Here is a 22572-nt window from a genome sequence, read left to right as displayed (position 1 = left end):
GCGAGACGCTGCGGGCTTTTAAAACCGTCTTCCTCCTATAAATATTTATAAATAGTTTTACCCCTCGGCTTATGCCGATTCATTCGCGCATCCGAGAGCGGGAACTCGTCCGAGGAAAACTCGAAAACAGAGCAGATGGCAGCCAACTACGGAGAGAAGAAGGCAGTCGAGGAATCGCCAGCCGAGAAGGAGCGCGGCGCGGAGGAGGTCGTCTCCGTGGAGCTTCCGGCGCCACCGGGCTGGAGGAAAAAGGTTCGCTTTCGATTCTTTCCATCCTTTTTTGGGACCTCTGATTCGTGCTTCTCTTCTTCTGTCCTAATTTCTTGTTTTCCGTTGTTTTTATGCTTCTTATTTGAGATCTTAGTTCCGTTTTCCTTTTGCGGAGGTCTTTCTTTGCTTGCTAGGGTTTCTGAGCGTTTTTAGTGTCTGTTTCTGGCGGGTTCTTGATCAAGATTGGTTTGGGTTTGCGTGCTTCTCTTCTCCTGTCCTAATTTCTGGTTCTCTGGTTGTTTTTATGCTTTTGAGCTGAGATCTTGGTTCCGTTTGTCTTTTCTGGAGTACTTGCTTTTCCTACTAGGGTTTCCGAGCTTTTTTTCTTGTCTGTTTCCGGTGGTTTCTTGATCAAGATTGGTTTTGGTGCGGTTTTGGTTAGGATTAGGGTTTTGAAGCTGTGTTTTTTGTTGCGTTAGGGAGATTTTGAGGCTGTGCGTGCTTGATCGCGGCGAATTGTAGTGTTTCCTTCCTGAACCGGCTAGATGAGGTGCTTGGGTGTTGGGGCGATGTAGGGTTAGGTATGACTTGTTTGCTGATGGTAGGTAGTCCCAGTTGATGAGACTGTTCGGCCTGCGTTGATCTTTTTGATTCTATACTGGAAATATGACTGCAAGAGTAAAGACCTCTGATGTTTTGATGCCAGCGGTGTGGATGGAAATATGGCTAAACACGAATCTCTTACTAGGGTTGTGCTCTTTCTCCACTAATTACATTTTCGTGCCTGCTGAAAACGCTTTTCCCCCACTTTTCCATTTGTCTGATAGAAAGTTTTAAATCTGGTTACAGAACATAGGAGATTTAAGGTAGTTGAACCTTGATATTCTACTTCAATAGTACAATATATACCTTTTGAGTTATGCAGTAATTTGAATTTCACGTGTGAATTTTTTTGTTCTTTATATGTCATGTCCCTAAACCAAGTTCAAGTATAGGAATGTGACAATCTGCCGCACACACACATAGGGCTGGGCCTTACAAACATGCAAGGCAACAGCCTATCAATTAAACAAATATAAACAAACTAACAATAATCCACTAAACAGGCAGGATAATTATCAAATGTTCAAAATCTTATACAATTTCCAAAACTAACCAAACCAATTCCCAAAATATTCTCAGTTTACATTTTCAGGTAAAACTATAACTTAACAACATAACCACTTACAAAGTTTTAAGAGATTCATATAATTTTACATATAACAGTATTCAGGAGGGTTCTAAAGAAAATAGTAAAGGATGGTTTGATACAGCTAAATTTGGTGCCTTACTCTAATCCTACAATCCAATCTCTACTCTTCTCTCCTACGGCTCAAAGTTTGTAAATCATGGAAATCAAAAGAGTGAGCTAATAGCCCAATAAGTAACCAAAGCCATAAATCAAAGGGATCAAGCAAATATAACAAATAAAACCATAATGAGTGTGTGATACAAATAATTTATTTAGCAAAATAGTATTTCCATAATCAAAGTCATTCATATAATTCCAAAATGTTGCAAATATGTCATTTTCCAAATCAATAATTCAAATATGATTAAAAGAGCATTTTAGAAAACCAATATCAAATCCAAGATTACTTTTGCGAATATTTTCTGTATCATATGATTGTTATTTTCTAAAATATTTTATCACATCATCAGTCTATATAACTACAACCACATATCAATCTCTTTATAGGGCCCAAAGTATGACATTTAACCCCCGCAGGGTAAGTCTAAAGTACCATCTTAACTCCTGGTGAGTAGGTCTAAAGTACTGTACTTAACCTCGGGGGAATAGGTCTAGCGTACGATACATAACCCCTATGGAGTAGGTCCGAAGTAATCAAGTCCCGAATCAATCAAATGCCAACGTATAATCCTTATTGACAGGTTCCAAAGGTAGCTAGAATTAGAGTCCAATCAACACACATAAAATCCAATTATTTAGTCATTATTATTACATTTTATGTTTTTAATGTACAAATATATCTCAATAATTTATAGATCCACAATTATACATAAATATTAAAAGTTTAAATAATTAATATATAGGCATGATTTCAAATAAATATTTCAAACACTTCAAAAATACACAATCTAGAAGTACATGCAGAAGTTTCCAATAATTCAATTATTTTTCATTAATATGGCAGTAACTCATGATTATGAAAGCACATGGATGTCACGGATATTTAAGAATGCAATAACATGATAATTTGCTGTTTGATCTAATTTACAAATATACAAGGAAGATTATACAATTATCAATGCAATTAACAATAAATATTACAAAATATATTTTGAAAATAAATATACTATTTAAAATTATTTTGATTAGGTTGAGGTTACTTACCTTGTGAATGCAGACTACAGTTAAATCCAACTATTCCAAAATAATCTCTTCTAGACCAATAACTCATGATACAACAATATAAATTTAAGAATAATTTCTAAAATCCTCCAAATTTTCAATTGATTTTTCTCAATTCATTTACCAAGAACTTAGAAGTTACTAACAGAATGCTAAGTCTAACAAGAGAGCCTTTCTATTCCAATACAATCTTCTCTAGAACTTGTGAGGATCTTATATTTTAGTTTTTAACTTCCAATAAAGCTCGCAATCATGGCTGTTCAAGTGATTAAATGCTTTGATGTCATTTCATCAAAACCTACCTTTTGGAACCCACATGCTTGCTTACATATCGATTAGGCAACCCCCTAAATGGAAATCCAAGCCTAGATCCAATTCATTCCTCACAATAAACAATGGATCTCCCTCTCACAAGCTAGTCATGCAAAGATAAAATAGTGGAGACCAGAAACCATCTAGCTTCACTCCTTCCATTTGCATCAAAATCATGAGCTTCTGCACTCCCTCCTTATCCAAGCCATCCTTGAACTCACCAACTTCGAAATTTTGTGCATTCCAAGAAGTGACACTCCTTATAGGCTCATCTAACACCTTTGAGACTCTCACATTGAAGTACAATAGTATTAGGGAATTGGCTACCATGGTGTTGGGATCCAAACTTGTGGAGGAGGAGATGAGAGCAAAGGAAAGGATGGGGGTGGCGTTGAATGCTGAGGGAAGGCGCAGGCATAGACTCGTTGGGTGATGTGAAGGGAGCCTAAGAGGGACCAAACAGTGGTGGATGGCGATGCCGGGCTTAATGGTGATGATGATGACTAGGACAATGGTGGCAAGGGACTTCATTCCGTCGAGAGATAGAGAAGGAAGGGAAACATTAGGGAGAGAGGAGACATAAGAGTGATAGAGATAATGGCTCGATTAAGAAGTGGAGAAGCAGAAGAGTGGAAGAAGGGATGCACAAGGCTAGGAGGGAGGGCTTGAGGTGGTGGGAGTGGGTCAATCGCATGTAAGTAAGGGACTTCCTTGTTTTTTTATTTTTAGTCTTGAGGTGGTGGACGGAGGTTGTGGACAGGAGGTGGTGAATAGGAGCTGGTGGAGGTAGGGCGAGGTGGGGTGTCTCGAGTAGAAAGAGGAACAAGGAATTCGTCCCCTATATTTCTCATTCAGCTGCAGAAGGGTACCACCTCACAGGTAGGCCCGATGAAAGCTTGGGCTGTGGGCCTAGGTATTCCATACTCTCCCCCTTAATTAACTTTTATACTCGAAATTTGCATACCTGAATGTTCAAACAGTTGAGGATATTTTTGCCTCATCTTTTTCTCCAACTCCCAAGTAGACTCTTGTACATATGATTACTCCATTGCATTTTAACATATGTAATAAAACATCGCCATAATACCCGGTCTTTTCGATCGACAATTTGCATAGGGTACTTCTCTTATGTTAGATCCTCTTTGGGTTGCAAGGGTGCATATTCTACAATATGACTAGGGTCTGGCACATATTTTCTAAATATAGACACATAAAAAATATTTTGTACACTAATAAGTGGAGGTAGCCTAGTAATTAAATATGCCACTTCACCAACCCTTTCTAGTATTTCAAATGGATCCAGATATGTAGGGCTTATCTTACCTCGAATCCCAAATCTTACATTTTTTTTGTAGGGGATACCTTAAAAAATACATAGTTACCTACTAGGAACTTTAGTTCTCGCCTCTTTAACATTTGTATAACTTTTTCGTCTACTTTGGGTTGTGCAGAGATTCTCTCTAATTAATCGAATCTTTTCCACTATCTGCTACACAAGTTTGGGTCCTAATAATCTTTTCTCACCAACATCATCCCAACATATAGGTGATCTACATTTTCTTCCATATAATGCCTCATAAGGTGCCATCTGTACGCTAGCCTGGTATTTGTTATTGTAGGCAAATTCTACCGAAGGTAAATGCTCCTCCTAGGAATCTTTCATATCAATTATGTAGTCTCTCAACATGTCCTCCAATATTTGAATGACCCTCTTTGATTGTCCATCTATTTGAGGGTATAAAGCGGTACTAAAATTAGGTTTAGTTCCTAAGACCCCATGCAAACCTTTCAAAAATTGAGATATAAATCTACTATCCCGATCTGATACAATAGTCATAGGGTCAAATTTCATTGTGGAATAGGTAGAGATTGCAATTGTCCCCATGATCTTTGTTGCTTAGCTTTCACTTACTAGCACACCAGACATTGTGCAGCAATTTGTATAATTTCTATTTTACATATTATTCTACTAAACGATTTCCTTTAGATCCCTATACATTTTGGTGCTACCAGGGTGTACTATATAACTAGAGCCTCTTATTAATCTCTAACTCCCATGTGACTTCCTTTTTAGAATGATTGTTCTACAATCCCTTATTTAGGGAAGATGGCATAATTTACCTTGAGTTCTTATGATGTATGAAATTCTCCCTGACCTGCAAGTTTTGTACCTAACAACATAGCTAGGGTTTGGCACTTGCCTTCTCACTGTTAATATATATAGAAGTCATTATAAGTAGGTAAAAATTAACTCTGGAAGCATCTTCATCAATTTTCTCAAATTGAATCTACAATCTAAGGCTCAATTCATCCCCAATCTCAGACCTCAAAAATTTTTGTTAGAAATGCATGATTACTCACTTAAAGCTTTGGTTTCACCTTCTTGCACTAACATCAGTCTTTTAAGCACTACGAGCCATGTGGAGCTACTCTCCAATTTGCTAAATCCTTTCGACTGTTTAATGCACAATTTTAGGTGCCAACAACCTTCTTTAACAATTATTATTCTAGTAGATATCTAGATTTTCTGCCACATATTGCCTTATAAGATGTCCTTTGAATGGTAGCTTGTGATGATTATTATTATAAACAAATTCCATCAAAGAGATCCCCTAAGCTCCTTAGATCAATGATACAAACATATTCTCCAAGATCTAAATAACCTTCTTCAATCAATCCTCTATTTAAAGGTAAAAGCAATACTATTTGTTTAACCTCGAAGACTAGATGTTGTGTTGCCTAAAATATGAGGCATAACTGAATTATTTGGCACATAAAACCTGATATTGGATCCATACTTGTGATCATGAAAGTCTATTTATGAAATAGCCTCGATCACTCTTCAGATCTTTTGCAGTTGTGTGAGAATCTCAAATAACTTTAATTCACTTAGAATGATTATTCTATAACAGCTTCACTGCATGTACAAGTTACTAAAAAAAAAGATCTTGTTCATAATACCTTTAAGTTATGCATTCTAAATATTGGAGGTCACATTTTAATTACCATCTTAAATTTCAAATACTAAATTCAATTCTTTAAGTCCTTTATGTAATCTAAATATTGGAGGTCACATTTTAGATCTCAAAAGTATCATCATAAATTTCAAATACTAAATTCAACCCTTTTCAATAATTCTTAATTATAACAATCAAAACTCCATTTGTTGTGTCTCCACAGCCTTTTTTTGTACAAACATTACTTTGTTCGTGACATTCAATTTTCTTTCAAGAAAGAGACAATCCGATCCTTATAGATCAAAACACATCTCAATCAGCATCTTATGACCAATAATTCCTAAGTCTCCAAGTTCAAAACAAAGTTAGATCTAATTCTAATTTTAATTTCCTTTAATAGCTGCTATTCTTGTCACTTAATATGTAAATACCTAATAAACTTCCAACTTAATTACTTTTCTTAACATTTGCTTTGTTTGTATATTAATAGACTAACTATTCTAGTCCTTCAAACTCTAGTCATCTTGCATGCCACTCGACAAGTTCCTATCAAGTAATATTTTAATGGAAATGTTGGTGCGGACACCAGTGCCAGGTCACCTGTCACTCGGGTCTACGGTCGCTATAGGGTCCAGCCAGTTCAGTCAGCTTGATTTTATTTTAGATTGATTTCATGTTATTTGGGCTTATTAGGGTAGTTTGTTATTTGATAGCCTTTAAGGCTTATTTTGGTATTTTGTTATTTTGAAGGTCTTTTGTGAGACTAGTTTCTTTTAGGGGGTTGTTTGCATTTCCTGGGTCTATAAATATGTTGGACCTACATTGTTTAGGGTTATGCTATGATGAATAAAAATCGAGTCTCTTTCTTTCTGCCCTGGTGTGAATCTATGAGCAAGAGCTAGGTGTGAAGCCTAGTTCCCTTCCTCCCCTTCATCTCTTTTCCCTCTTCTCTCCTTTTCTCTCTCTCTTCTCTTCCCCTGCATCAGGTTTGGTATCAGAGCCATGAGCTTTGCCTTCGTCGCTAAAGCTCCTCGATCTTGCGGTCCGATGTTTCGCGCTGTTACTCCCATGGGCGTCTTTCTTTCACGTGGTTCCTTCATGGGAGTCATCTTCCTCAAGCCAAAAGGCTCTTCCTGTTGTGTTTCACGTGGGGAATCAGGACGTCTTCTCCACGGTTCCACCTTCCAAGCCTTCTTCTCCCGTGCGCTTTCTTCACCGTGTGCTCTCTTCTACCAGTGGATTCTGATCGAGAAGAAAGAAAGGGAAAACCCCGTCGCGAAGAACACCTTCCCCCCACTGCAGAATGGTCCTTTGCTGGATTCGAGAGAGAGAGAGCCCCTTCCCGTGTCCGTGGCCGCCGCACGCCACCTGTGGCCACCACCGTAGGAAGGTATCCCCTCTTTTTCCTCCCCTCAAAACCCTAGAAGGGTTGGGAGAAGGAAAAAAAAAGGCCGCACATGACTTGCGTGTGTTCAGCCGCACGTGCGTCGCATGTGCTCGTTCGCACGTGACGACACGTGACTGTTGAGGAAAAAAAAACATACCTGTTTTTCTTCTTCCTCCCGCCGATTTCTCCGCCATCGCCACCACATGCTGTTGCTTCCCTCCTCCCCTTTGCCGATTGCTGCTGCTGCGCCTCCGTCCGTGTTGTGAGCCATCGCCGCCCTTGAACGCCGCTCCAGCCTCACCGCCCCGCCGTCGGAGCTCTGCTGCCCGAGCTCCATCTCCGCCCATGCCACTTTGCCTTCGCCGCACCCTCCATGCCCACCTCCTTGTCTCCACACCCTCCACGTCGACGACCCCGCCGTTGCCTCCCTTTCCTCTTCCCCCCAAAATCCCTCTCCCTCCCATTTTTGGCTCCCTCTTTTTCTCCCTTGGCTCTAGATCCTGATCCCGAACCCCCCTTTTCCGCTTCCCCCTTCTTGCCCTCCTCTTTCCCCCTCTTTGACACTAGGAAGCCGGCACCCCACCGCCCTGTTGCCCCCCCTCTCTTTGACCCTGCCGAAGCCCACGAAATATGGGAGCTGGTGGTTGCGACTCGGAACCAGGTGGAGCGCCGCTTCACCCCGCCACTGCCGCCTTCTCTCCCCCCTTTCCCTCTCTCCTTTCGAAATCAGAGGGTTTTGGCATCAAATCTACCGCTAAACCACCTCCCGCCCACGAACCCCCCACTCCTCTCAATCCTCGGGCCCAACAGGCCCAAACCGTACAAACCCCTCTATTTTTCGGCCCACCGGTCCAGTTCATCCACCCTTTCATTAGGCCACCACAAAAGGCCTTCAGCCCATTCATCCCAAACTCCCACAACCCCCCCCTAAGCAGCCGAGCCATTGTTCGGGCTCGCCCACTTCCGAGCCCAATCCGGAGGCCCAACTGCACCAGCCATCTAGCCCTTTCCTCCCTCTTGTAGTCTGCGGGCCCGACAGACCCACTGTCACACCGGCCCACAGAGCTCCCAAAACACTTCATCTGTAGGCCCACAACTTGTAGGGCTGTTTATTCCCCTCTTTCTAGTTCGCAGGCCAGTCAGACCGGCCGAGTTGCTGTGATCAGACCAGATTCGCGCCATTTGGCGAGACAGATTGCCACACTTTGATCGTCGCTTTCCGCTAGGCCAGTTTTTACCAGTAATGGAGGTATCCAATGCTTCTTGGTTCGTTGGCGAGGACGATCAGCGTTCGATTCCACTTGGCTCACACGCGAGGAGCTTCAGCCGATTGATCTGAACTTGTTAGAGTACTACAGGGGCTACACCGAGCCGCTTTCGTCGAGGTTGATTTCTTTCTACCCGGAAAGAGTTGGTGCGGATACTAGTGCCAGGTCACCCATCACTCGGGTCTATGGTCGCTACAGGGTCCAGCCAGTTCAGTCGGCTTGATTTTATTTTTGATTGATTTCATGTTATTTGGGCTTATTAGGGTAGTTTGTTATTTGACAGCCTTTAGGGCTTATTTTGGTATTTCGTTATTTTGAAGGTCTTTTATGAAACTAGTTTCTTTTAGGGGATTGTTTGCATTTTCTGGGTCTATAAATATGTTGGACCTACATTGTTTAGGTTTATGCTATGATGAATAAAAATTGAGTCTCTTTCTTTCTACCATGGTGTGAAGCCATGAGCGAGAGCTAGGTGTCCCTAGCTCCCTTCCGCCCCTTCCTCTCTTTTCCCTCTTCTCTCCTTCCTCTTCTCTCCTTTTCTCTCTCTCTTCTCTTCCCTTGTTGTCCTGCATCAGATGTAGAGGGGGAAAAACCCATTACTGACCCTAGCTTTTTCTTGACATATTGATTCTCTTTCAGAAACTTATGTTTTTCTCCTCTTGCTCTCTTTTCAATAACAAGTAGTGGTAACATTTAAACCTAGTCCTAGATAGTCCCTACTCTAGCTGTCAATCTCCACGTTAAATTTCTTTGGTACATTCTTTACCTCTCTACCCCCATTTCGACCTTGTCATCATGATACTCGAAACCATCCCACTCCGTCCACATCTCGGTTAACTATTCCATCAATCTTAGCTACTACATTACTGTCTCATCCAACCCAGAACAAGCTAAGAGCTGGCTTGAGTTGAAACAATTGGAGTTTGAGCTGGACCTATCTTGCTCAAGATTGGCTTGTTTATCTCGTTACATGCTGCCTATATTGTCAAAACTTAATCTAAATTATTCTTTTTTCTTTTAGATAAGAGTGAGCTAAATTATTCTTAGGATGGAATTTTTGGTGAGTCAGCAAAATATAAGTGGGCATGCCTTGGTGCAATGGTAAGGTTGCTTCATGTGACTTGAGTATCATGGGTTCAAAATGCAAAAATAGCCTCTCTACACATGAGGGTAAGACTACGTAAATGGTATGCTGTATCGGCCCGAATCGAGCGGTACGGGGCGTACTATACCGGTTCGGTGCTGGTACCCGATATGGGTGGCGTACCGACACTCGGTAAGTCAAAAATTTTTTGTACTATACCGTACCGATACTGTGCTAGTGTGGCACGGGTACAGGATCCAGTACCGAGATGGCGAACTTTGCTACGTACATTTAACCTTTTCTAGACCATGGAGTGGTGGGAGCTTTGTGCACTAGGATGCCCTTTTTCTTAGCATAATAGAACATAAAACTCTTCGTCTATATAGGGAGTTTCATTTTATGGACAATATATAAATGATTATTGATATTTCTATTTTCAGGAGTGTCAGGCAGATTGCATAGTCATTTAAGTTTACATTATGTTCAAAATGGGTTAATTAATTAATCATTTTTTGTAAAGAAATGGGACAATTAATTTTTTTTCAGCTTATAATGAAGTTTTATATAGGATACATAGTAATGTCCTATTGCTTGTTGCATCGTTAACTTTTACCATGTTGGTGCCGCATGACTATTATAATTGCACCTGTTCTCTCATCTTCTGTTTCTGCCAATAATGTCCGCAACTTTGGATTTTTTTTTTGTTGCATGTTTTATAGATTTTATGTTGCATCCATTTGGAATTATAATTAGCTGGTAAAACAATTGTTTGGCTAATACTTTCTTTCATGTTGGTAATTTTCTCTTAAAGTCTTGTATGAGTCAATAAACTCCATGTATTCCATTGAGCTTAATACACCACCAAATATCTAATGAAAATAGTCCTTCACTCAAGCAACATAACCATGTTCTAACTAAATTTGTATTGCGACATAAGTGGTGCCCATTGATCAAGCCTAAAGAAGTCTACTAAGGGACACTCCAAGGTGGTCACAGGTTGTCGCTTAGGCGTTTGGACCACTCAATCACCTAGGTACCTAGCACTTTCTAGGCCGTCAAGCAAGGTGGCTGCCTAAGTGCCTATTTTAGCACCTAAGTAGGTGCCTAGCGACCTAAGGACAGCTTTTTTTCTGGGTTGGCATTTTGTTGGTTTCTTATTGAAGGCATTGCATTTTTTAACTTATTTCTCTTCAAGTAAAAAATATATATTTATTTCAAGAGAGAAAGAAGTTGAGTCCATTTATAAAATGTTTCCTTACTTGAACATGTTATGTTCCTAAGAAGTTTTTAAATTCGTTAAATCACTTAACTGAAAACTTATTAAGTAAAATTAAAGTAATTGAACCAAAGAATTTTATTATTGTGTAACTTAAATAGTTGACAACCTTACTGCTGGTGTTTATGTGTACATGCATGTATACTGCTGGTGTTTATGTATACTGCTGGTGTTTTTGACTTATTTCTCTTAAAGTAAAAAAATATATTTATATCAAGAGAGAAAGAAGTTGAGTCCATTTATAAAATGTTTCCTTAAATATTAGCTGATGCTTGAACATGTTATGTTCCTAAGAAGTTTTTAAATTCGTTAAATCACTTAACTGAAAACTTATTAAGTAAAACTAAAGTAATTGAACCAAAGAATTTTATTATTGTATAACTTAAATAGTTGACAACCTTACTGCTGGTGTTTATGTATGCATGCATGTATGTAGGACTCTGTATATGAAAACATATGATTTTATTAATTTTTAGGAATATGTTTTATCAAGAACCCACTTTGTTGCTGGTGGGACGATAAATGACTAGCGTGATGTGGCGTGCAAGGATTCGTCTAGCTCATGACTCGTGGTAGATCCAACGCACCTGAAAATTCTCCGAGGCATTCTGGTTGGGCTTCTTCAGGCCGACTCGAAGGCTAGGCCGAGTAAACCAGAAGTGGCCGACCCAACTCAGTGATCTCGGCAACTGATCTGGACCGAGTAGAGCCTTCTCTGCAAAAGAAGCAGTTCGGTCCTTCCACCTCAAAGCTTGCAATTTCACCATGTGCTAGGTTGTTATAGCACGCCTTTAAAGCTATTACGCCACGTCAGTAGGTTGTTACAGCACAACCCTAAGTTTGTTGGGATTCGATTCCAGAAGATTTGGGGTTCTAGCTACAAATAGGTCCAAAGGCTCTCCAAAAAAGGTAATGACAAAATCACCTTAACCAGGGGAGACGTCTCTCTCTTTGGCTCCTTGATTCTCACTGCAAATCGTCTCTAACTTAAGCATCGGAGGGCCCGGTTGGAGCCAAACCCACGAGCTGTTATCCTTGTTTGTTGTCTCGTAGGTCTATGGAGGTGGTCCATCTCGATGTCCCGAGATCGGCGGCAATAGCCGTGTATTTATTGCCCTGGATTTGAAAAGGGTTGACGTGTAGGATAGCATAGGTCATTTGACAACCTTCGGAAGCCCAAAGCAGCTAAAGTAGGAACAATTAGTTGGTTGTTGAAGCCCAAAGCCCTAGCAATGAAGCCCATGTCATGAAGCACCTTTCATAAGTCCTTATTTTTGATGTTGAATATTTTGGTTGGTTCATATTAAGGGTATGGCTCGTTGTTGCAACTAATTTCTGATACTTGGAAACCATGTTTATGATTGCTTGTTTTGTTGCCCTTGGAAACTCGGAGAGACTATATTGGGAACTTGTTTCGAATTAATGCATAGAGATGGATACTTGTTCCTTCTTAGGGTATACAATCTTTATACTTGTTTTGTCCTATGCTATACAATCTTTGTACTATGTAGGTTGAAGGTAAAAGTTTTCTTTAGGGAGTTCTTGTTCTTGCTTCTCCCTTTGTGTATTCTATAAGGGGCTGATGCTTATCTGACATCTCACATGTGTTGCCTCTCCTTTTTGTTCCCATGTCAAGTTGGTACCAGATATTGGTTGATCGCAATGGCCCATCATTGTAGGCATGGACTGGACATGGATGAACCAATGAAACTTCGGTTCATAAACCCATTTGGTGGGACAACGAAATGGATGACTTCAGGAGACAAGTGCAGCATCAGCAAGACCTTGTACATGTTAAGATGTCTTATATCATGAGGATGCTTTTCATGTTTCAAAGGAATGCAATGATGAAAATCATCTTTTTACTATAGTGAGATTTATGATCTACAACTTATTGCTTGGGTTTGCTCCTAATTTTGACATTTATTTAGATGAAGTTTCCTATGATTCACGTGAACTTATTTTTGCTAGTGATTCTGATCTTAGCAAAGGTAACATATCTTTGTTGATGAAGTTGAGAAATTGTGATGGGGGTGATGTCCAATTCTTCATCAATGTTTTTGTTCATTTTGAAGAACGTAGGTCTTAACTATGATTGTCAATCATGTGGAAGAGTTGAAGGCATCCATAGTGAAGAAAAATATCTCGAATTATTCATGAAAACTAATGGTTTGATCCCTCGAAGATTTTGGTTGGAAAAGAAGAACCACCATTGCCAAGGAGTCGAAGAAGAATGCTTAATCACTTTTTTTCTTTTCCTCTCACTTATTCAAATGATACAAGGATCCTACTTGGAAGAGGATCATTCATAATTATTAAACAATTGGATACAAGAGAAGTGCTATGGAAGAGAAGTTTATGAATAAAACAATCCAAGTAGCACAACAAAAAATATTCATGAATTTACATCACCAAGTGCTTGTTGAAGAGTTGAAATCAAGAGCAGCAACTTATTGATTAGAGGAGCATGACACTGGAGGTTCATGAACCTAAAGAAGCCTACCAAGGGGCAAACCAAATTTTGGTTGCAGTAGGTGCACTTAGTTAGCTTATGCCCAAGGAAAGCCCATGTCATGATGCACGCTCCATGAATTTTTTGATTTTTAAATATATTGGTTATGGTTGTATTTGAAGTCATTATTAGTTGTCATTAATTTTCAAGTTCAAAGTTGTCTATGGTTACCTATATTGTGTCCCTTGGGATGAGCATTTTGGAAACTCGTTTTTGATTAAATGCACTGAGTTAGAGACTTGTTCCTCCTATGCTATATAATCTCTAGGCCATGCATGATGAAGGTCGCTTACCATTTTAAATTTGAAGAAAGTTATCTATCTTGAGAAGTTCTTGTACTCTTTCTCCTCATGGTGGATTTTGTGCTAGTGCTTATCTAGTAACTCACTTGGCTACCAGCTCTCCTCTCCATTTTATGGTATCATAATGGGTTCCAAGGTTTCTTGAAGTTGTAAGAATGATTAGTTGTGAATCCATGTGAAGGGCATGGAAAATCTGTGAGGCACATCTGCTCTTGGTTGTTATTGACTATTTGAAATTCACAATAAGGGAAATCATGAATGCCATATTAAGGGGTAACTATCATGAATGACTAGACTATCCTGGGTAGTCTATTGCGCACACTTGGTGTTCACTATATCTGGATGTGGCATGTGGAGACTAGTGTCTATCTGAGGATTAGCAGGCAAAAGTAGAAAAATCTTATGATTTGTAGCTTTATCATTTTTGTAAACGTACCTAGAGTATATACTATATTCTGCAAGTCAACTAGATGATACATACTCTAAAAAACAATGTGATGATGATATTGTCATTATATTTTTGTTTCCATTAACATTTCCTTTTTTCACCATTTCTTTGTCATGGCATCCGGTTTTTGTTGAGTACATATATTTGTCATTACTTGTAGCAAGCAAGCTCATTGGGATCACAAGATGCTTGTTATTTGAATATAGTTTTTTTCTTTTTAAATATCCAACCATGCTGATCCCATATTTGGACTTCATTTTAATGGGGTTTTCAACTTGAGAGAGGAAGATAGAGTTTGTCTATGACCTTTTTAGTGACTTTTATTTATTTTTTTTGAAGAGTGCTTTATGGAAACAAGAAATGAATGCATTGAAATAATTCTTGGCAGTGGTGGCATCCTTATATATGAGGCTAAAAAAAGATGGTATACTGATTGAGTAGCAGTGTACCATATGCTTATCATTTTTATTTGGCAAATACAGATATAGATATGGATATTAATTGGATGCTAAAGTTTATGTCCACATTTGTGTTAAACAGATAAGGCATATTGACAGTACGATTATAAATAAGGACATAACTTAGTTAAACTTTATGGGTAAGATATTCTTCTACTTTACATTTTATTAACTCAGATTAAATATATAGGCCTCCTGACTTTCTCTTAATATTTTTCTAAAACAAATAAATGATCGAACTAACAAAGATATCTTTCTAAATCCCTTTAGGCCCTGTTTGGGGGAGCTGTTAGTAGTAGAGCTGTCTGAAGCAGAGTGTTTATAAAAAGCTGTTTGCTGTTTGGTAACTACATTTCTAAAGTGCTGTGGCACTTTAACATGTATTTGGTAAACAAACTGAGAAAGTACTTTTGTATGACAAAATGACCATAAAGGATATTACCAGTATTATACAACAGAGCATAATAAAATATAATACATATTAATACATAAATATATGATATAATATAATATTAATGTAATGTAATATAATATTATTATAATATAGTACTATAACATTATGTATTATAGAATAATAATTTAATATAATATTAAATTATTTTACATAACATATCAATGTACTATTATATAATGTAATATAATATTATATTTATAGTATAATACAATAATAAATATATAAAATATTATAATTATTAGTGTAAATTAATTTTTCATTCTTCTAATGACCATTTATCTCTTTAACAAATTTTTTAGCTAGGTGATAAAATTGGTTAAATAATTACTAATATTTTTATTTATTTATTTAGATCAGATTATTTGCCACTCATTCATTATTTTTCTTTTTATTTATTTTATTTAGTTATTTATTTATTTATTTATTATTTTATTTTATTCAAATATAGAAGGATCGCCGGCCATGGGTGGTGGCCGGCATGGTGGCTGCCACCGTGGGCAGCCACGAGCTCCCCCAAAACAAAAAAAAAAAAAGAGAAGAGGAAGAAGGAACAGAGGCGGCGGCGTTGAGAGGAAGAAGAAGATAGAGAGGGAGAGGGAGAGGATGGGTGAGAGAGGAAGAGGTGGGATGAGGGTTTTGGGAAAAAAAGTGAGATTTAAATGGGGGTATTTTGGTCCAAAAAACAGCTTCCCAACAAAGCTGAAAACAGCATTTTCGGAAAGCTCCAAATTGGAGCTTCTCCCCAAAAGCTGTTTTCAGCTTTCCGCAAAAGTTGAAATAACTTTCCGAAAATTTTATCAAACACAATTTTTTTTATCTAAAAGTACTTTTAAAGGGCCAGAAAGTGCTTTTTGGCCCTCCAAAATCTCCCCCAAACAGGGCCTTAATCACCTGACTCTTTAGTCGATCTTGATACTTCTACTAAGTTATATTCTTTGGATTAGAAAATGACTATTAAGGATGCAATATACCAAGTCAAAGATACAGCAGTATGAAAAGAAAGTTAATTAAAGACATATTGATGACTTTTAAGGATGAAAACCATCAAATCAAGGATATAGCTGTATGAAAAGAAAAAGTAAATTAGAGACATTGATGTTCAACCTGTACTTCCCTTTAAAGTTTATGAGGGCTATATAAAATTAAATGGACGTGCAAAAGGAATCACCAATCGGATATTTCTGTATGCATATGTTTATATGCTTTTCTTTGACGCATAAAACTACGGATATAAATATTGGTTGGAAGCTAAATTTATATTCTTTATGGATATGGAAACATGGATACTACTCGGTCCATTTTCACCTCTAGTTAGATGTTACTTAGTGTAACCATGAGGCATGAGGGATGATAGCATGTGCAAATGGATGAAACAAGTGGATTTTTTTTTATTATTTTTAATCATATTTAATCCCAATGCTATTTGGAATATGAAGAGTTTCAAGGATATGTGCTTTGCCTTCACCATGCTAAGGCATTGGACTACATAGTTTTTTCTCTAGGATTCTCTCTTGGGCAAAAACTAAACTAGAACATAAATAAAACGAAATTTCTTCAAAAACTCCCAGAAATCTTGATGGAGGAAGTAAAGGATGACAGCGATGTGCAAAAGAATCAAACTGGATGATAATTATTGTTAAATTGGGAGATGTGATTCTTAGCTTATGGTTTGAAGGGAATAACTAGGAGGATGTCATGACCATATTGAAGTCCATAGGGCACTCTATGTGTTCGTATGTGTAAGAAAGCACGGAAAGTGTTGCATGGCTGGTATTGGCATGATCCATATAGTGACAAGTTTCATGCTAGTATTTGGCATGCATGGCATGCATTGGCACCATGGCATTCCGGGCATTGGCATGTGAATGGAACTGTGCCATTGTCACTTGTCAATTAGGTGCTAGCGCAATCCATCATGTGTCATGTTGAGTGGCATGAGTGACACTTAAATTCATATGCATGGACATCTATACAATGATTTAGTGGACTTCTTGGTGTGAGTGACTACTTGGATTGATATTCTAAATCTTTTATTTGTCAGTCATTCTTGTGAAGTGTAACCTTTGATGCTGATTTGAACCTTCTTAAATTTACTCATCATTCCCCTCCGTGTTAACCTAGTTCCCTATCCTCTTTCTAGATTGTCTGTCATGGATTTCTAAGGTAAGCGCTGTTGTATATGTGGGTCTTTTGCATGCTCACATGTAGAAATGAGGTAATTATATGCTATTTGTGTTTATTAGCACAGAAGGAAATGGAGGTGTAGTTTGGTCATTTAACCAATGTATAAATCAGTATGGCTTTGGTTTTTCCATTTTCTTTAAATAAGTGAAACTAAAGGTGTTTTGATCCTTCTATCAGTTGCTCTTATACATCTATGAGTATTGTAGCTCTCCACATGTGATAATAATGATGCTAATAAAAAAATTTTAGGTTGCGTTAAGAATTCTTACTTTCCCAATCAACTCTACAACGAACTTTCCCGAATATTTTCCTCAAGCTCCACTTGTTATCGTAGATCTTCTTATCCTCCTTGACCCTTGACAAAAATTCAATCACTTCTCCTTGTTGATGCCTTGCCAAATCTCGTGCAAGTATAAAATTTAGTGTTCGTCGCACCTATCTGAATTGAACGGTTTAGCCCGTACCGAACCGAACCGACACCAAATTGGGACGGTTCAGTTGATAAAAACCCTCACCCTCCCCCGTGTTTCGATGGTTCAAGTCTTTGAGAGCCTTCCAGAGGGCTCTCCATAACCTCGCCTACTTGCTCTCTCTCCCCTCTCTTTGATGCCGCGATGCCGACTAATGCCGTTGCCTTTTTCTCTCTTTCCTTCTCCCTCTCCCCCTCCCTCGACGGCTCTAGCTTTGTTGGTACGGTTCGGAATGGAATGATACTATACCATATTGTACCATACCGTTGGAAAATCATTTTGAGTTATGGTACCAACACAACATACCTTGCACTCAAGTGTCAGTGTGAGGTCTGACCTTGGTGGAGGAACTCCATGCTGTCACTGTGTGCGATGCCCAACCTCACCCACATAGCTATGAGCAAGTTTCAAATACATAGGACTATCTAATCCTTCTTATAGATAATGCCCTGTCCACTTGGATAAACCCCGGGAGTACTCGTGAACTTTTTCTAGCTCTATGGCCGATATGTGACACATAACCCTATACTGTATATGATTGTGTGGATAGGAGATCGATATGATTTCTCAGTTATTCTTAGTATTAAAACGCAAATAGCTTTTAGGACATCACCCCACTTCAAACAACTATTAGATTTTATTTCAAGTATTTATACCAAATCAGCATATCTCCGCCCTCATATCGTTAATAACCTTCCATCTAGCTTTTAAACCAAAAAGGAACTTTAGCTTGTCAAATCCCCGTTAGACTACATTTTTTCTCTTTCCTATTGCAATATGTTCTACAAAAAACCTGAAAATATTTTCGAAATAACTGGTTGTGACCTTACACTCATTTATGGCAAAAACTGAAGACCTAAACAACCTATCAGCCTTTCTTACATCCTCTTATTTGGTTTTATTCTTTTTTACATATTGTCCAAAAAGGGTTTTGAATGGAAAATGTATGTTTTATCTTACAATCCCAACCATGCTCTTTCATTAGCTTTTGGTTTCCTAGCAGTTCTGGACAAAGAGAATTTTATCCTAGCTTCATTACTAGGTAAACATCAAAGATTCTGCTGGCCCTAATTGTGAACCCCTATTCTTCACTAATCAAGCCATGTCTTAAGCATTTTGGGGCCATTCTTATGACTGAAATTGGAAAAGTTTTTTGATTTAATTTGTTTTGGTCCAGGAAATAGTTAATCCAACAACATCCTCAAAAGGAAACTGCAATGATGGTAGTGTCTAATGAATTTAGTTGTACACCCGATTCCATATAAAACAAACCCTTCTAAACAAGCTTTATTGTAACCTCACAAGCAACATTTCTTTCTTTATGATAGTTTGAGCATTTTGGGCTAAGATGTCCAATTTAATTTTTAAAATTTTGGTCGTTCACTGCAATCTTGTTATCGACACTTTGTACTTGACCAAAGATTATGGTAGTCAATCTTAAGACTGTGGTACACAAGGTATCTGAATTGGTATATGGTATGCAAAGCGTTTATGCAGTCAAATTCATTAATCTTAAGATTGCATAAATCAATGCATCTGAATTGGCATATGGGATGGAAAGCTTTTAAATAATCAAATTTATTACTTCTTCTGTTGATTGAGCAGGTTATCTTCTCCATTCTCTTCTTTTTGGTGTTTTCCACATTTTGACTTGTTATTCTGACATTTTATGGTTCTTTTATACTATCATGGGAATGTGCCTATCTGACCAATCTTAAACGTACTAGGAACATCTGTGCATTGCGTCGTAGTCATGTCATTAAATAGTAACATTTGTTGTTGGCTCCTTGAACCGGCAAATTTACTTATTTCCTATTCTTTACCAGAAGCACATACCCCTTGCAATAAGAGAGGTCGATGTATAATTATAATTTTTTTTTTCATGTGGGTAATACGAAATCATTTCTGTTCATTATTCTATAATCGTGGAAGTCCATGAAACCTAAAATATGGAAGGGTTTTCCTTAGTTTTATTAGAAGTTTAGGCTGCATGAACTAGAATAGTTGATTTGTAACTTTTAATAATGCTTTATCATGGATCTTTGTACAGCACTCCATGGCATGTCCATCATACAGTAGACTCAATGCCATTTCTCTCCTTAAGGGCATGTTTGGGAATGGTCCGCTAGATCCAACTGGATCGGAAGGGGAAGAGATTGCTAGAGGGGAGAGGAGGCGGTGGGAGCATAGAGGGAGAGGGCAAGGGGTCAAGGGCCTTAATCCCTATTGAATTAAAAAATAGACCTGTAAAGGTTTTCAATTTAATATTTTAAAATTCCACCGGGATCAGGCCCATTACTTTGGCAATCTCTTCCCTTTTTTTGTGGTACAGCGGGAACTCACACACTGCGGGAGTGGGGCCCATGAAATCAGAAAAAAGTACAGCATGCAACGGAGAAAGGACAGACACGTGGTTCTCTCAAATAAAACCACTGGAATGATGGACTGCATAAAATGCCACCCAGTTCGCAGCAATGTTCGCCTTCCTATAGACATGTGTAGCCCAATAGGATACACACTCTCCCAGAATATTGCAGATGTCGTGGAGCAGCCACATCCCACTAGCCACGAGCCCCGACCCTGAATCCACTCGATCACAGTGGCAGAGTCTCCCTCCAGAAGAATGTGGTCTGCACCTAGCACATCCCTCGCATAGATGATGCCCTCCCATGCTGCTCTGAGTTCAGCACCCACTACGGACTGATCAAAGATCCGCCGGCCCCCGGCCGCTACGAATCTCCTTCTCCCTTCTCATGCTACCTCCCTCTCTCCTCGTCCTATGCTCTCTTCCCCTCCCGATCCTGTAGGAACCAGCGGATCATTCCCAAACAAGTTCTGAAGTGGAAAATTGTTTTATTTTTTTATAAATTACAAAGTCTTCAATATGATTCACTATTATGATAGTTAAAGGCAGAAGTTACATATATGTTTTTGCTTCTATATTAAAAAGTTTTGTTTTGAAGATATCTACACTAGCGCTCAGGTGATCAAGTGTACATACTTCTTAGACCTCAAATACTAGAGGGCTTCCTAAGTTGAAAATTGGGATCATAATAGTTAAAACCCCAATTAAGTAACTTACATAGGTACTGCATTTGTCATCATTTATATGTATATATGTAGATACACACACATGCGTATATTGGAGATGTACAAATTGGGATGTGTTCAGAACCTCCACCCTATCTTCCTTAAATATAAGGGAAAAGGGTTAAGTTTCTTTTCTGCAGCATTTTGTCATTGGAATTGTTCATGGAAATGTGATGTTCATTTTTTCCATTTCTGGTAATGTTTTGGGAAGTTCTATTTTATGGTAATTAAAATTCCTGATTATATTCTTTCCAACAAAGAACTGTTTCAGTTGGAAACTGTGTCAATCTCTTTTTACTGGATTTTCTAGTGGAGTAAAATCTAACACTTTGATGTCATATTTGTAGAAATTTTCATAACTTGTTACACATAGAGAGCACGTGTAGAGCACTTTACATTTTTGTTTTCTTGGCTTAGTAACATAATGTCTTTTCCTGTTTTGCAGTTCATGCTCAAGAAGGGTGGAACACCGCATAGGAATGAGATAGTTTTTATTTCTCCAACAGGCGAAGAGGTTAAAAACAAGAGACAGTTGGATATTTATCTGCGTTCCCACGCAGGAAATCCATCATCCTCTGAATTTGACTGGGGAACTGGTCTCTCTCTCTCTCTCTCTCTCTCTCTCTCTCTCTCTCTCTCTCTCTCGCGTGCTAACCTACCCTCCACCTCTTCCATGCTTATGCACAAGCTTTGCATACATGTTTGCAAATGTGATTCCTTTTGTCACTTCTTTTCTGACATGGATTAAACAGGCGATACCCCCAGGCGCTCTGCCAGAATTAGTGAGAAGGCAAAGGCAACAGCGACCCCTGAAGGCGAAAAGCCGAAAAAGAGAGAGAGAAAATCAAGCTCAAAGAAAGGAGGAAATAAAGATAAAGATAGTGATGTTGTGGATGCAAAAGTTGAAGATACACGTGCATTTGATGGAAAAATGAAAGAAGCTGAAGATGGTGAGGACAAGTCCAAAGAAGAGGTTAATTCTGTAGAAATTGCAGTGAAAGAGGGAGCTGTCGGACAAGCTCCACTGGATGATGTCAAAGAAAAAGCTGAAGGGAAATCCGAGGAGTTGGAAGAAAGCAGTAAGGTTGATCCTGCTGCAGCAGTGCCAGAGGAAGGTGATAAGGAAGAGAAGCCTGAAACGGAAAAACTAGTTGATGCTGAGAAACTGCCTCCGGCAACTGATAAGAAGGAAGAGGCCTCAGCTGAGACAGAGATGGACCGCAAGGTGCCAGAGAATGGAACCCACAAGGATAATGAAGCTTCAGTTCCCAAAGATGCACCTTCTGTGACCTGTGATGATGGGCAACATCAGCCCCAGGCCTCCCCGGTTAATTGCTGAAACTCATAAAAGCTAGGTTCTTAGTCTGTTACTCTCTGTTTAATTAGACTTAATCTGTACATATAGTTGGTGATGGGATTTGGCTCAGAGCTAATGTTGTATCCTGTTTGAATCTCCTGTATGTGCTACTGGTGCTACCTTCTTTGTCACCACTGGGATGTAATTTTGGGAATATGTTCTGATACTATTTACCCTAACAAGTGAACTTAATATTCTAGACCTACGTATTTTGTTTTTCACAGTAGGGTGTTACAGGTTTCGTGCATGACATGAAACTGGACTTAAAATCACTGTGATCACTTTCCTGGCTGGCAAGTTTTTTCATTTAGCAGGTTTGCTCCTCGTGCTTTATAGGTTATTACTTATAGCGGTCATATATTAAATAGCGACCAGCATTTGTTCTCTTTT

The 22572-nt window shown here is 38.7% G+C and overlaps 1 protein-coding gene across 1 annotated transcript; it reads left to right on the top strand.

Annotated features, from left to right (window-relative positions):
- LOC103724346 (methyl-CpG-binding domain-containing protein 11-like) lies at nt 1-22403 on the top strand. Its single transcript, XM_008815573.4, has 3 exons — nt 1-252; nt 21271-21421; nt 21578-22403. Exons 1-3 carry the CDS (start codon nt 136-138, stop codon nt 22162-22164), a joined length of 855 nt encoding a protein of 284 aa, XP_008813795.1. The 5' UTR covers nt 1-135; the 3' UTR covers nt 22165-22403.
- Nucleotides 22404-22572: the final 169 nt, after the last annotated feature.

This window comes from Phoenix dactylifera, chromosome 11 (assembly GCF_009389715.1).
Source record: "Phoenix dactylifera cultivar Barhee BC4 chromosome 11, palm_55x_up_171113_PBpolish2nd_filt_p, whole genome shotgun sequence".
In the NCBI taxonomy this organism is placed as follows: Eukaryota; Viridiplantae; Streptophyta; class Magnoliopsida; order Arecales; family Arecaceae; genus Phoenix; species Phoenix dactylifera.
The sequence above is the reverse complement of the archived record's forward strand: the minus strand, read 5'-3'. Positions and strand labels throughout refer to the sequence as shown.